This window comes from Enoplosus armatus, chromosome 13 (assembly GCF_043641665.1).
Source record: "Enoplosus armatus isolate fEnoArm2 chromosome 13, fEnoArm2.hap1, whole genome shotgun sequence".
Taxonomy (NCBI): domain Eukaryota; kingdom Metazoa; phylum Chordata; class Actinopteri; order Centrarchiformes; family Enoplosidae; genus Enoplosus; species Enoplosus armatus.
Window position 1 is genome coordinate 18,969,459 of NC_092192.1, and position 14,119 is coordinate 18,983,577.

The following is a 14,119-nucleotide window of genomic DNA, read 5'->3' on the forward strand; positions in this document are numbered from 1 at the left end:
TTAGCTTCCATTGTGTGGTGTGTGGTGGTGTGTGTACAAACCAGGACTTGAATTATATGTGACACGCTGTGTTCAAGTTTTGTGCTCTTAGTGAGCTCATTAGTTGTGAATGCTTTCGGCACACATTTACTGTAAAATATGAAAAAGCCAAGCAAGCTGTTTACTCGTTTAGAATCTGTTAATTGACTTTTGTTCAGATTCTGTGTCACCACCTATTGAATGTGAACATAAGGACACACATTTTGCTTGATGTTTCAAACATGACATGCTTTACAGCTGATACTTTTCTTCACCACCATAGTACGTGAACTCATGTTCACTCAAATAGTTTTCATATGTTTCTCAGTAGTCACTTTGGTTTTCCCCTTCAACACCACAAAAAACAGAAAGGGCAGAGGCAGCGTGGCTTTGGGGTCATGTTGGTGGTTGTTGACTCCAAAGTGAGGCGTGTCAGCCTCAGCTTAGTGATGCTGTCATTGTTGGACTGTGACTATGGTGCCAACAGTAGGGTGGTCCACCAGTGTGTGACCCTCTGAGTCACGCTCTTGTCCTCTGCCACATGGCTGTGAGGGTGAGGCCGCTCCATAACTCCACTCACAAACATCCTAATATATTAGAGCCACATGGTGTCGGTCCTGCATAGCTACATCATTTACTTATTTTAGTACGCTTTGATCACAGAGATCTGCTTTACAGTGTCATTTCTCATGATGACAGCAGTCATCATGGTACACTGACTTCAGCTTCAGTGCAATTTAATAGTTGGAGCAAAGAATGCAGCGATGCAGTCAGACCTAATCCAGACTGAAGTCTTATTTCCATGAGTCACTGTCACCTTGCATTGTCAGACATAGTTAAGCTCTTGTGTAAACAGCACTGCATAATTGCTATAGCCATTTATTATCATTCACAACCTACTTAAATGTTTACATTTACCCTTATATCTGTCTCACTTTACTTGAAAACCAGAACTTTAAGAACTTTAATTAAGTGACAGATGTGGAAGCTAGGGTGGAAAAATCAATTGTTTTTGTTTTTGTAACAAAAATCAATTGTTTGTACACCCACAATGCAATGTGTACGAATGTGCAGTAGTAGGATGCAAAGTGTTAAGGCTAATTAGACTCACTATGGTTACTTTTTTACTGGTGATGGTAAATAGAAGCAAATAGTTTGTTTTCATCAGACCAGCAGTCAAGCATATCTGATAAATACCATAACATAATTTAGCCTGCTTTAATTATATTTTGGTTAGTTTCCTCACACACACTGCTTGTCTTCTTCATCCAGCCCTTGTGGACACCTACAAATCTTGTCTTGATACAGCATTTTGGTGGAGAGCATCTTTTATCTAAGATAGAGATGTAAAAAAGCACCATCAAGATCAAATGGAAACACTGCACCACACAAATGTCTGGAAGATATCATATATTATCCTATCTTGAGCCAGAGGTTCCATCTAATTAGCACAGGGACAACCCGCAATTACTTTCACATGAAACACTGCCTCTTTGTTTAAACCCCTCATACATAGGCGGAGACCAAATGCCAGCAGGTTCAGGAGCGGGCAGAGAGGAGGGAGCAGGAGCTCAGCAGCCGGGTGACTTCCCTGGAGGAGGCCGGGATCCAGGCTGAGAACCAGGTGAAGGAGCTGAAGGAGACCATCTTTGAACTGGAGGACCAGGTGGAGCAGCAGAGGGCCGTCAACTGCCACACCAACCAAGCCGTCCTGGACATGGAGAGTATGTTCTTCTTCAGTTCTCTGTGGACTCATTTAACCTGCAGTCTTAATTGTAATCAGTCAGTGGCTTTGCACGCTCAAAAACACTTATATACAGTATACTCACACACAAACCAATGCAACGCTCTCTATAAATACCTCAATCACATTACTGCATGGCCACAGTACAACAACACTACATGAAATCTTAAGTATCATGATACAGTGGCGTGGAACATCTGTGCGTAGAGCAGATCTGCCACCACGTCTGCCTTTTCATATCATATCCTCATTTATATAAATAGGGCCATAAAGTTGAAATAATACCTCTTTAAACAGTTCCTACCTTCATGAAGGTAGGATTCATTGCAGGGCTGTTGTATTAGACTGCATTAGTTGAAGCCACATGTACCTTAAAACTAACCTTATAAACTGGCAACTTAGTGTATATGAAAATCAGATGCAAACTGAGGGCACACTGTAACACATCTGTCTCTGACTTGCCATTAGTGCAATTGGCAAATGTTATATGGCTGGATACACTGTAACTTTCCACATGCTGTTTTGAATCATAGCAGATGAGATCGGTCTGATACTAATATTATTGCAGTGATGACAAACATTTCCAGAAAGATCTAATACTGTCCAGAAGTAACTGTTACTTGTAAAGCAGCCTTTATGCTATATATCTGCTGCTGTATCTTCACCACACTGAGCAGTTTAGTTGTGCTGTGTTGAATTAGTGTAATTCTGAGTCTACGGTGACTTGGACCTGCGTTTCTCATAAACCTTGACTTTGTCATTGCAGATCTTGTCAGAAAGCTGGAGGAGCAGAAAGGTGAAGCAGAGCGGCAACTGAAAGTCTTTAGTAGACAGATGAAGGTAAGAAAGCTTCAATATGCAGACACATAAAGCTCCTTTATAACATCTGTGGTGCCCTGATTTGTTTTAAGAAATCAGTAATTAAAGCACAGGCTGAAGGCACGAGACATTTGTAAACAAAACCAAAACATTTCAGGTTGTTTTAACCTGGTGACTCACTTAGCTATTTTGGTCACATGTACACCAGGTAATTGTGACCTGAGATCAGATCTACCTTTGTCAGACAATTGTAATGTACAAGCTCCCCTTCTCTTTTCCTTTCTCTCTGATTCTACCTTCACTTTAATACATAAAAGCATTGCATTGGAAATGAAATACGCTATTTCTGGCATGGCCGGTGGAAGCATTGATGAGGGCTGTAGCGTGACACAGAAGCAGTGGATTTACAGTAGCTATATTGTGGTGAAATGATGAGTGTCTGGAACAGAATGAGAAAACAGATGGACAGTAGAAAAGTGGTTTATGTCCCAGTTGTAGATTGAAAAGTTGGTATGGAAGTTTTGATGCCTTTTATAGCCGTAGAACATATGAAGCCAAGACCATAGCCACTGTCCCCTGTTTTACTGCCGTCCTTCAACCCTACATGGGCGAGCGAGTCATACTCAAAAGTTACATTTTGGGTGGAGTATGTTAAGGTCAGGAAGATGTTCTAGTGCTCAGTTTTTCCTCGTCTATTTGCCAAAATGTTTGACCTCTGAGTCAACTGTCCACCAAGTATTGTTCTAGTAGCATCCAGGTGGGCTGTTCATTCAGGCAGTTATGTTTTTTTTGGCATGCACAGATTTTCTCCATGGTACTCTTCCATGAACGTCACATCTGTTTTGTGTTTTTTCTGTAAAACTGGCATTATCAAGTTAACCAGATACCATTTTCCTGGATTTCACTGTCATGTCCTTGATATTCATTTTGTACAGTGCTCTCTCAGTGATCTTTGGAACTTCCTTTCCTTTCTTTCATGTATCTGATGCCGAAAAAACATTAGAAAAAATGTAAATGTATTACATAGACATGGCCAAAAAAACAAACCTACATGGTACTTATGTTTGCCTTTACATCATTGAATATAGACTTAGATATTTTTTCTTTTACTTCAGCATCAAGGGATGTCCAGTTCTTTTTTCAGTGTCTTTTTTCTACCTCAAACCAAAGAGCACCTGTTGTTTTGCCTCCCTGGTTCAAATCCAGAGTGTTCTCCTTTTTGTTCTTGTCTTGAGGTTGATTTTTAAGTTCTTTCGAGGACTTTAAACAATTCTTTCTTAGTTTTTGTAAAATGTAGTTTTTCCAGCCTAAACTATAAATGCTTTTGCAGTGTGTCCAGTAAATGCACCAGAAAGTACAACTGTTTGTGTATCATTTGTTCATCATTGTTTCATGTGTCTATTATTAGACTTCACTTTAGGACCAATTAATGCTGACATCCAACTAAAGAGTTTACTAAGAGGTCTTGCGTCAGTTGATGATTTCTGTCTCTGTGAATTTTCCTGTATGTGTCTATACTTGCATCTACCTCTACAGTACAGTATATATCCATATGTTTGTGTCTTTAGGATGAAAAAGAAGAGTGGCGTCGGTTCCAGGCAGACCTCCAGACGGCAGTGGTGGTGGCCAACGACATCAAGGTGGAGGCTCAGCAGGAGCTGCGTACTCTCAGGAGGCAGCTGCAGGAGGAACAGGATCGCAGTGCAAAGCTTTCCACAGACATTGAGGCCCTGCAGGGAGTCAGGTACCATCTCCACCATACTCCTTTTTTTCAGTTCCTCCCTGTCCACCAATCCCCTCCCCGGCTCCCCTTGTTTAGCATCAGGCTGCAGTTCCTTTCTCTCTCAACACAACGTGGATATGAGATACCTGCCAGAGTCTTGCCATATCCCCAAATATGTGGTACAAACAGTAATATATTATAATTTTAACTCCCAAGAATCTCTTGCTTAAGAGGTTTTCCAAAATTCCTATCTGCATTTAGTGTAGACATTATTTAGTTCATATCTTGGTGTTTCACAAGATTAAATCGTTGGAGTTTCACATTTTAGGTTCCTGGGATTTGGCAGACTCTGTTGGTAAATTAGCAGTCTCCTGCGGTATTTCCCTCTGTGTATTCTACTCCTTTAAGCTGCTGCCCTCTCTGTCTCCCTCTTCCACACTGACCATTGCCCTATAGTAACATTCAAACCTCACACTCCACAATGAGCTACGGTATATTGATTAGAGGAGATATGATATGAAAAGGCAGACGTGGTGGCAGATCTGCTCTACGCACAGATGTTCCACGCCAATGTATCATGATACTTAAGATTTCATGTAGTGTTGTTGCACTGTGGCCATGCAGTAATGTGATTGATGTATTTATAGAGAGCGTTGCATTGGTTTGTGTGTGAGTATACTGTATATAAGTGTTTTTGAGCGTGCAAATGCCATGGTGTTTTTGACAGTGTTGTCCCCTCTCATTATCATGCCAGGTCAAATACTTCATGTGGCAAAGTGCTTAGATTTGCTACTGTATAGTGCTCTGTTTATCTGTGTGGCCAGTCATGGTGTAATCCTTTAAGCGAGCAAATTATCTCTAAATGATTTCTACTTGAGACATTTTAAGTCTTATTATATCACCTCACAAATCTCATGAGAGGAGTTTTAGTGTATAAGAAATTGTAATATTTGGTTTAAAACCAAATATGTCTTGCTCAAATTTCAATGCAGTCCTTGTGAATTTAGTTCATTGCGTTACCGGTTTTAGACCATGGCTAAATCAGCAAACTTTCCCCCGAGATTAGCTGTTACACTGCGTCCGCTCCCCACCTCCAGCAGCTCCCTGTGATGACCCTGTCAAAGATGTCCCTCTGACAAGCCTCCCTATGTAAAGTCCAGGTGAGTTCCCTGCCCTGTCAGCCCTCTCTCAGCCAGCCTGCCTCTCCCTGCCCTGTGTGCTGCTGCTGCTGCTCACTGACCTTCCTATCTGTGTTTGGCTTCGTGTTGCTGCTTCAGCCTGTCTGACTCTGTCTGTCTTTCCATATGCTGGCTGACTGCACCTTCAGGACTATCTTACCTTTTTGGTTTTTGCTTTGCCTGATTCTTTAAACCTACTGTTTACAAGTAGATGTATCTGGTGCCACCTGCTGTTCTTTGAATGAATAACCCTCCTACCTTTTTTGGTTAAATAGCAGGATGGTCTGCACGGCATGACTGGATTAAACTCATGCTATGCATCATCTGCGTCAGATACATTTGCAAAGCGTCTTCATCACCGGGTGATTTTATACTAGACCTTATGAGTGACATTATTAATCCTAAGAGGTATGCATGGAACAGAGTTTTAAAAAGTGCCAGAAGTGCCCAGAGGTCTGCTTTTCATAATAATAATGTTAGGGAGAAATGTAAGATGTAAGTTTTGCTGCAAATGTACATGTAAATGTTTGAAATAGTCTTCATACAGTAGTTGTATGCAGTACTTCATCTTCCTCCTTCTTTTTCTTTTCAGAATAAGCACCGGAGCCACTTTTGATACCAAGACTGCAGTAGAAGGGCACTAGAGAAGTGCCCTCCACCTCGGCACCACGTGAAGACAGTGTTATTGTTGCACTTATTACCTTTCTGTGTCGTTCAAAATGTAATGTGTTAAACCAGTCTCATTCCAAGCCACAGTGACCAGTGTAGATGCAGTACACAAAGAGTCTGGCTTCCACTTCTCTACATGTCCTTTAGAACCTTTTGAATAATAATTCTGTACTTTTATTTCTCAATGAATGTATTCTTTCTTGTACATTTCTTGACCTGTGTTGAAGGAATGCCATATGTTTGAAAGACTCTCCTTTTTATACTGTGTGAATCTGCTTTGTGCCTTTTTTAGAAAGTTGAGATGGTAGAGGGTAATGACCTGTTACAAAAAGCACCGTGAAAAAAACGCAGGATGACATAGGAAGAAGACGTAAGTATTTAATCAGTGGCAAAGCTGAAACAGTTAAGATTCCCAGCATTCTGCCAGAACCAAGTCAGACTTGTATCATCAAAAGTCCCCATTTCAAGGCACGAGCAACTCAGCAGAATTTAGTCCAGTCCACGTTTGCTGTTCTTACTATTTCTGTTTTGGCCAAAATATTTTGACCTCTGTTTGCTTATTTTAAAACGTGCCGTTTATGATCTGTTGATTAAAACTTAAGTTTTGTCTGGTCCTGTAGTTGGAATAAAACTGAATGCAGTGTATATTTAGCCATTAGATGGCACTATGGGACACACAATTACCATACACGGGTGACATCTATATGGACATACTGGTATCATCTGCTCTGTTACTGTTTGTATGTGTATTTTTGATGATTGCCATATTCTTTTTAAATTTTTCATTCTTTCTGCAAGATGAAATAACCAGGATGATTTTGATGTAAGCCTTGCTGGCAGATCCAGAGCACTGCCAACATTAGATTTTAGGACTGCCACAAACACAGACAGCTGTACCTCAGAGTCATTTTTTACTCTCCTCAAATATACCAAAATGTTGATGACCACTTTAACACAAAGACTGAGAAGACTGTGCTACAGCTTGCTAAAAGGGTCATTTTTCCATTAAAGCACCACTGTCAGATGATGAGTTGAACTCATTTTCTACTTTTCCACTTTTCAGCAAAATTACTGACAAGTCAATATAGAACCAACCACATGGACTTTTTATCTCAGAGTTCACTCTGATACTTCTTCCTTGTTAAGCAATCACTATGTTAAACATATTTAGAGATCTCTTCAGCATCCTTTTTAATGTCTCAGATCCTCAAATGTTGTGATGTCACCCATTTTGAAAGACACGTCACTTATTTCATCTTTGAGCCAAACCCTTACACAATATTCTGCGTTGTTGAAGTATAAATGGCATATTGCAGGATCTCAGGTTCTACTTAAAGTCCAGTTTTTATCAGAGATATTCAATTTTGTTAAAAGCCATATTGTTCTACCAGATAATAAGGTACTGGTGCTCAAAATGTAAACACTCAAAAATACCATCTAGAAAAAGATGAGATGGTAGCAGTGTGATAGGTCAATTTCTGTCTATAGTAAAGCCCTTTAATGAACAATACAGTGAATGTGCTGTTAATTTATTCTGCAAAGAAAGACTTAGAAAGTCTTGTGACTGGTTTTATGCCTGTGAAAGAATACATCAAAGTGTATTGTATGTTTGACTGTTGTCCATTAGGCAAATGAATAAATGAAACTACACCAGTCCAACTGTGGTTGTGTATCTCTTTCAGTCTACACACTCTGGAGGTGAGTTGGGTGCAATGTTTAAGACGGGCATTCCTTTCTTGTCATTCGTTCCTCATCCATCACTGATAGTCCAAATCCCTCACGCTGTAGCCTGGAGTCCAATGTCCACCAGGGCCAATGGGTAGAAAGTGTCTTGATGATTGGACTGCTCAGATTTTGTGTTCCAAATTTAGATCTGGCTATCTGCAACTGGTCATCTGTTATTGACAGTTCTTTAGTTCAAACTATGATCTCATGATGTTGTCAGGTAATCTCGTAAGATAAAGACTAAAGTGAGGGTTTTGAGTCTAATCTTCAGTTCACCAATGCACATGCTGTCTCGTCAGATTCTCCTCTCCCCAGCTGTTTGTATTGTATATGCCTCTACACAGCAACTCTGTTCATTGTGTCTGTTAGGTCCCAAGGTGACGAGGTGAGAGCGTCCGACTCCGAGAACAGCCGTCACTGGTGCGGCATCTCCATGATCCCGACCACACCCACCGACGCCAGCGGAGATGCCGACTCGGAGCCCGGAGCTACTGTCAAATCCCTCATTAAGTCCTTTGATACTGTTGGACAGAGTGAGCACCTCAACACACACACACACACACACACACACACACACACAGACAGGGAATCCCAACACAGCAGTATAATAACTACAGAGGAGAGCAGCTGGTGAGATCTCCAGCGTGGATATCTGTCATTTCTCTGCAGCAAAGTTATGTGCAGTTGTGCCTGAACTGTGTGGCCCGGGCTGACCTCAGCCAGGTTTTTAGAGGGTTTTTCTGTTTTTGTCCATAAAATCATGTGACACTCGTTTATAAAAAAAAAAAAATGATGCATATGTGACTGACGTGGAGGAATTTTCCTTTGAAAGCTTTAGCTACAGCAGCACTGTGGAAATGGTTGCTCTTGTCACATTTTCTCAGACACTTTATCATGTGTCATAGCATATTAAAATGTTAACAGAGAATGTCACATGACAAGTATGTAGAGCTGGTTTCAATACAGTGCTGAAGTTTTAGATATTTTCCTGATAGCTCACTTTGTCATGTAAACATTTCTTTCAACAAAAGTTTGAATAAAAACAAAACTGTTCTTTTCTTGTATACAATGTTGTGTTCACACAAACAGCAATACCAGAACTTTGACTGAATAAATTTCACTTTTAAATGTATAAATCTATACATTGAATAAAAAATGTACACTCAGTGGCCACTTTGTTAGGTACACCTGTACAATCTAATGTTATCCAATACAACAGCCCTGCCATAACATGTAGGGCAGAGGACATAGTGTATAATCAAAGAATAAGTAAACAAGACTGAGAATCTGAAAAAATACTATGGGTACATGACAGTTTTTCATACTTGATACTACAAACAGATTTCAGTGTTTGAATACGCTCTACCGTAGGCCTAACTATCGTTTGCTAAGCATTTGTATGTTATTTTGCTCCTGGTTTTCAATATATGAATATAAATACTCCAGTTCCTTTCTTGCATCTTTTTGCTCTTTGTTTTTTCTCGAGCTATACTGAAGGCATGTTGAAGAGCCACTTTCCATCTGATTTTCATTGCCTCTACCATCTGCCACTGCAAAAAGCCACTTCAATAATGTTTGTGCAAGAGGAACGGCATCCTTCTCCTGTTGTCATCTAATATAATGGCTGCCGGTCTTCTCTGCAGAATTATTATTTACAGTAATTACACTGAAGTCTTAGAATAAATGATGACTGTCATAATTATTTCTTGCTCTTTTGGTACAACAATCAATGGCTCCATTATCTGGTCTGGTTTCAGATGGACCAGGCCACACAGTTCAAATGCATTCCTCCCCGAGAAGCCCGCTGAGTGGGATCCCTGTACGCACCACACCTGCTGCTGCCGTCTCCCCTATCCAGGTATACATCAAGATATTTTACCTTTTTAAAATGTAATATAATGTAATGATAAAAGTACTTCCTATAAGTGAAACTGTTCAAGAGCCCTGATATGATGAGATCCCTGTTCTGTTTTGTGTTCTGTTAGAGACACCCATACATAAAGCCACTGTCAAAGACCCTGGAAAAAAGAATCAACCATGGAGAATTCTCTCATCAGTATGGTATGTGGCACAGATATGGTTTCAGCTGGAAGCCATGGTGTCTAATTGACATGTTTACCCATATTTAATGTAGCAGTCATAGTGGAACAAATGATGGGCAGATCGCAGAGTGCTTTTAATCTCCAGCCGAAGTACTACTATGAATCAGAGCCTTTAGAAATGAGTAAGGCTGAAATGTGGGCTGTAATTAGTCTACACAGAGAGTTAAGTGAATGGATAAATAAAGATATGCAAGCATCCGGCTACTGTTGTTTTTAAGGGTAGATTTATCATTTTGTTCTTAGTAAGTAAATACCGTAAATGTGGTGACTGGGCTCTTAAAATGTCAACAGGTGTTCCAGCTCCGTCCTCGATGAGTTGACTAAGAACAAACATACGTACAGTAACTTTTAAAGTACTGAGCTATTTCAGTAGGACAGCAGATGAAAAGTTTGCATCACTCCCCTGATCTTATTTCACTGTCATTTATGAAACTGAAACGTCACTACTCATTACTTCTCAGGTGTGTCTTTGTACAGACAGTGGCTACAAGACTTGTTCAGGCTATACCGGGGAAATTTTGATTATTTTGAAGACTGGGGTATTTCAAGTCAGGATCCCTGGACTGTACAGTGACATTTCTAAGTAGAGTAAAAACATCTGTAACTTTTTAGAATCCTTCCTAAAGTAAATTTGTTCCATTTCTTTACTTTTTACGTAAAGCATTGTTCAGTGTGATTTGTCAAATGTGCTTTATAAAGTACATTATGATCTGTCTGTTTCTTACTCACTATTCTCATTCTCCTTTGCCTCCCTCTCTTTCCTGCATCCGTCACTCCCCCAGATAAGTTGTCGGGCTGCGGGGAAGACCTGAAACCTACCAGCCTGATGAGGAAGAGCCCTTCTCTGGAGTCTGTAATCAAAACCCCTGCCTCCCTCAGCAGCCGCACAGCATCCTTCAGCTACCACCGAGGCAACAGCAAGCTCAGGTGGGCTTCCCCAAATGATCTCGTCCAATAATTCACTGTGAGATAATTCCACTTGTTTAGCTGTGCAGGTTTCCATGATACTGGTGAAATAATCTTAACCACTTTCCCTACTTTGGAAACAGCAAAACATGTGTTGCCTTTAGTTTAAGAGTACTGACTTCTCTATGTGCAACATAATAGTTGGTTGTAATTTACAGGAAATTAGACAGAAATGCAAATTGAATGTTGTCAAACCAGGTTTGTTCTGAGTTTGTACTTTATTTAACACCCATGCAAACCTGCTCTGGCCATCCAACACATGTTAACAAGCCATTTAGTCTCATATTGAAATTAAATAGCACAGAAATAATCCTGCCATTGTTGTGAAATACTGTAATTCCACTTTTCTCTGAAATGTTAAAAATATCTTAGCACAAATTGTACATTTGTTTAAAAAAATAATTCAGAATAGGGTAAGTAGACTGAGACAAAGTTTTTTTGCAGTGGAATAATGACTTACTGTAAAAACTGTTTCAGTTCTGCTTCTTTTTGCAAAACTTAAGATCCATAATAACAGGTTTTGGTGTTAATGTAACTGTTTCTTAGCATCCTTGTTGGCCTTTTAAATAGCAACATATTGTACTGAAATTCAGTTTTAGATATTTAAGTCCCAGCTGAGAAACTTTTATTACCAAAAGTGTTGACGTGACACACGGCTTTAACACAGTACTGTGTTCACTTATCAGAAAGGGAAGAGGGACAGATGTTAAACAAACATGCTTTCATCTTCTGACTTCTTGGCATTACTGACTGCCATTTTCCCATAAAGACCGCTCCTCTCTGTGTACACACAAAAATGACCAATTGTAGCACTCCATGTGTGCCAGACTCAAGCTCACCTACAACTGCAACAGGTTATACATTTGAGGCAGATGACTCAGCGTTTGACTTTACATTCACATGTTGTCACAGTGAGACGGTTGAAGCAGTCAAATGATTGGGCATCACAGTGGACAACACCCTCAGCTTCAGCCAACATATGTTCTGTTGACATTAATACAAACTACTCTCAGTGATCTAGAAACTAACAACCTGTCTGTCCAGCCTCACCTCTTCCTCCTGTGGTGTCATGATATTACTGAGCTCTCTGCTCTTCACCCTCTGTATTTACAGTATTATTAGTTCCACCAAGAATAACGTTTCAAAGATCACACACAAGGCTGCAAAGATAGCTGATCTGTAGCTGATCTTTTTTTCAGCACCTGTCTGTCTGTTTGTCTGTCTAATCGCTCTCGCATTTGAACATATTTACACATTATTAATGTAAATGCGTGTCACTATATTGCAGACCTTCACGCAGCAGTACAGCAGTAGAAGTACAGTACCGTGTTTGGTATGGTTTTCAGGTTATGATATAGCTGCTGTATCGCTGCCAATGCTCGCACTCTCCGCCTCCGCAGTATTTGTTTGGAGAGGATCGTGCTGCTTTTGGCCTTGCTGTGCCTACAACAGAGAAATAATGAATTTAACAGCAGAGCTGCTGTGACGTGTGAAATGTTTACCATGCTCAGAGCAATGACCGTGTCTCGTGGCCTTCCCATGGCCTCAGCTCCAGCGCAAACCCCAGGGAACAGACCCTCTGAATAATACAGCAGATAGGCATTTAACCAATCTGTTGTACCACTTATAATTTCTATCTTTTTTAATAATCGTGCAGTCAATATACTAGAGGTAGAACCAAATTTGGAGAGAGGCCAAAAAAAAAGACTGTGCTAAAGCTTTATATCCGACTGAACACTGAGCTGTAGATAGTTGGCTTCACTCCAGAGTAATCTTGAGCGAACTCTGAACTCTAACACAAATATACTGAACTGCAGAGAAGCTTCGATCTTGTAATGATAACACAAGATCAAACAATGGAGTTCCCTTTGGTGATGGAAAACAATGTAGGAATGGATTATTTTCGTTCTTTAATACAAGAATGTATTTTCATTTTCTCCATCACGGTACATGGCCGTTATACAGTGTCATCCCGGTGGCATTTCTCTTTTTGTCATCATGCCTCTCTGTTTACTGTATGAGATTTTAAGCTCTATAGTTAATATATGTAGTACAAGTATGTTTCTGGGATCTTGTATGAAATATTTGAGCATTAATTTGTTTACTTCATGGTCTCATTATCAGAATTTGATGCACCATATTTATGATGCGTCACTAGGTAGCCTCACACATTGGTTGCATTGTATGGTGGCTTTCAGCTGTTTTCCCTCTGGAGTCTAAACAGGATGGATATCCTTTTAACTATACTGGTATAAAAAAAAAAAAAACAATATTTACAAAATAGTAGCTGTAAAATTGTAGGTCCCTGAAGCAACCCAATGAGAAATCTGTAAAGAATCATGTGTTTTGACATCAGGGCCTCTTATGATCTAGTTTCAGGGCATGGTGAAATTATTTCCTACAAAGGATTTTTGTCTGGATGCTTACTTAATTGAACACAATCTGACACTGTGAGACTAACAGAACTTCAAAAATTGTAGTATGTATGAAGGTTACTTCATGTCTACGTGCATTGTAATTGTGTGTGGATAATAATAATAACAGTTTTGTGGGGTAATCAAACGCTATGTCCCTCTCTTTCTGTGTGTGTGTGATTACGGTTCGTGTTTCCCTGGTGACAGTGTGGAAAGAAAGGACCCCTTGGCCGCACTGGCGCGGGAGTATGGAGGATCTAAGAGAAACGCTCTTCTGAAGTGGTGCCAGAAGAAAACAGAAGGCTATCCGGTAGGGATCACAGGCCAGAGACCTCTCTCAAATACAAGGCGGGCTCCATTCACTTTCACACCCTGCTCTTCTCTGCATCTGTGTCTGACACTTTTATTTTAGTCTCACACTCTTTTCAGACAGGTTTTCATTTAAAAGTGAGATGACAGCTACCACCCCCACCCCCTTTATATTGCATGGATGCAGCATTGGTCTGTCTATGCCCTCAGGTTCGATAGTTAATTCATTTTTTCAGCCATCACTGAGGTGTTAGACTGTAGTGGCACATTACTGTGTTTGCAGACACACCATTCACCCACCTGTCATCTCACTGGAGATATGAAGTCACTGTGGCACAGGGGTAATGGAAACAATGTTAAACAGACACACTGGATTTATACATGTGTGTATTTATACAGCCCTCCTTGCTTTTATGCATGTCCATTTGTTTATGCATTGTTATTGTGTTGTG

The 14,119-nt window shown here is 40.2% G+C and overlaps 1 protein-coding gene across 1 annotated transcript in view; it reads left to right on the plus strand.

Annotated features, from left to right (window-relative positions):
- The window catches only part of specc1 (sperm antigen with calponin homology and coiled-coil domains 1), a 65,073-nt gene that overhangs the window by 36,385 nt on the left and 14,569 nt on the right, over positions 1-14,119 (plus strand). Inside the window, exons 5-12 of the mRNA XM_070917014.1 lie at positions 1,535-1,742; positions 2,529-2,602; positions 4,150-4,325; positions 8,246-8,409; positions 9,634-9,734; positions 9,862-9,937; positions 10,761-10,905; positions 13,566-13,668. Coding sequence (XP_070773115.1) covers positions 1,535-1,742; positions 2,529-2,602; positions 4,150-4,325; positions 8,246-8,409; positions 9,634-9,734; positions 9,862-9,937; positions 10,761-10,905; positions 13,566-13,668 — 1,047 coding nt within the window. The remainder of the gene's footprint in view (positions 1-1,534; positions 1,743-2,528; positions 2,603-4,149; positions 4,326-8,245; positions 8,410-9,633; positions 9,735-9,861; positions 9,938-10,760; positions 10,906-13,565; positions 13,669-14,119) is intronic.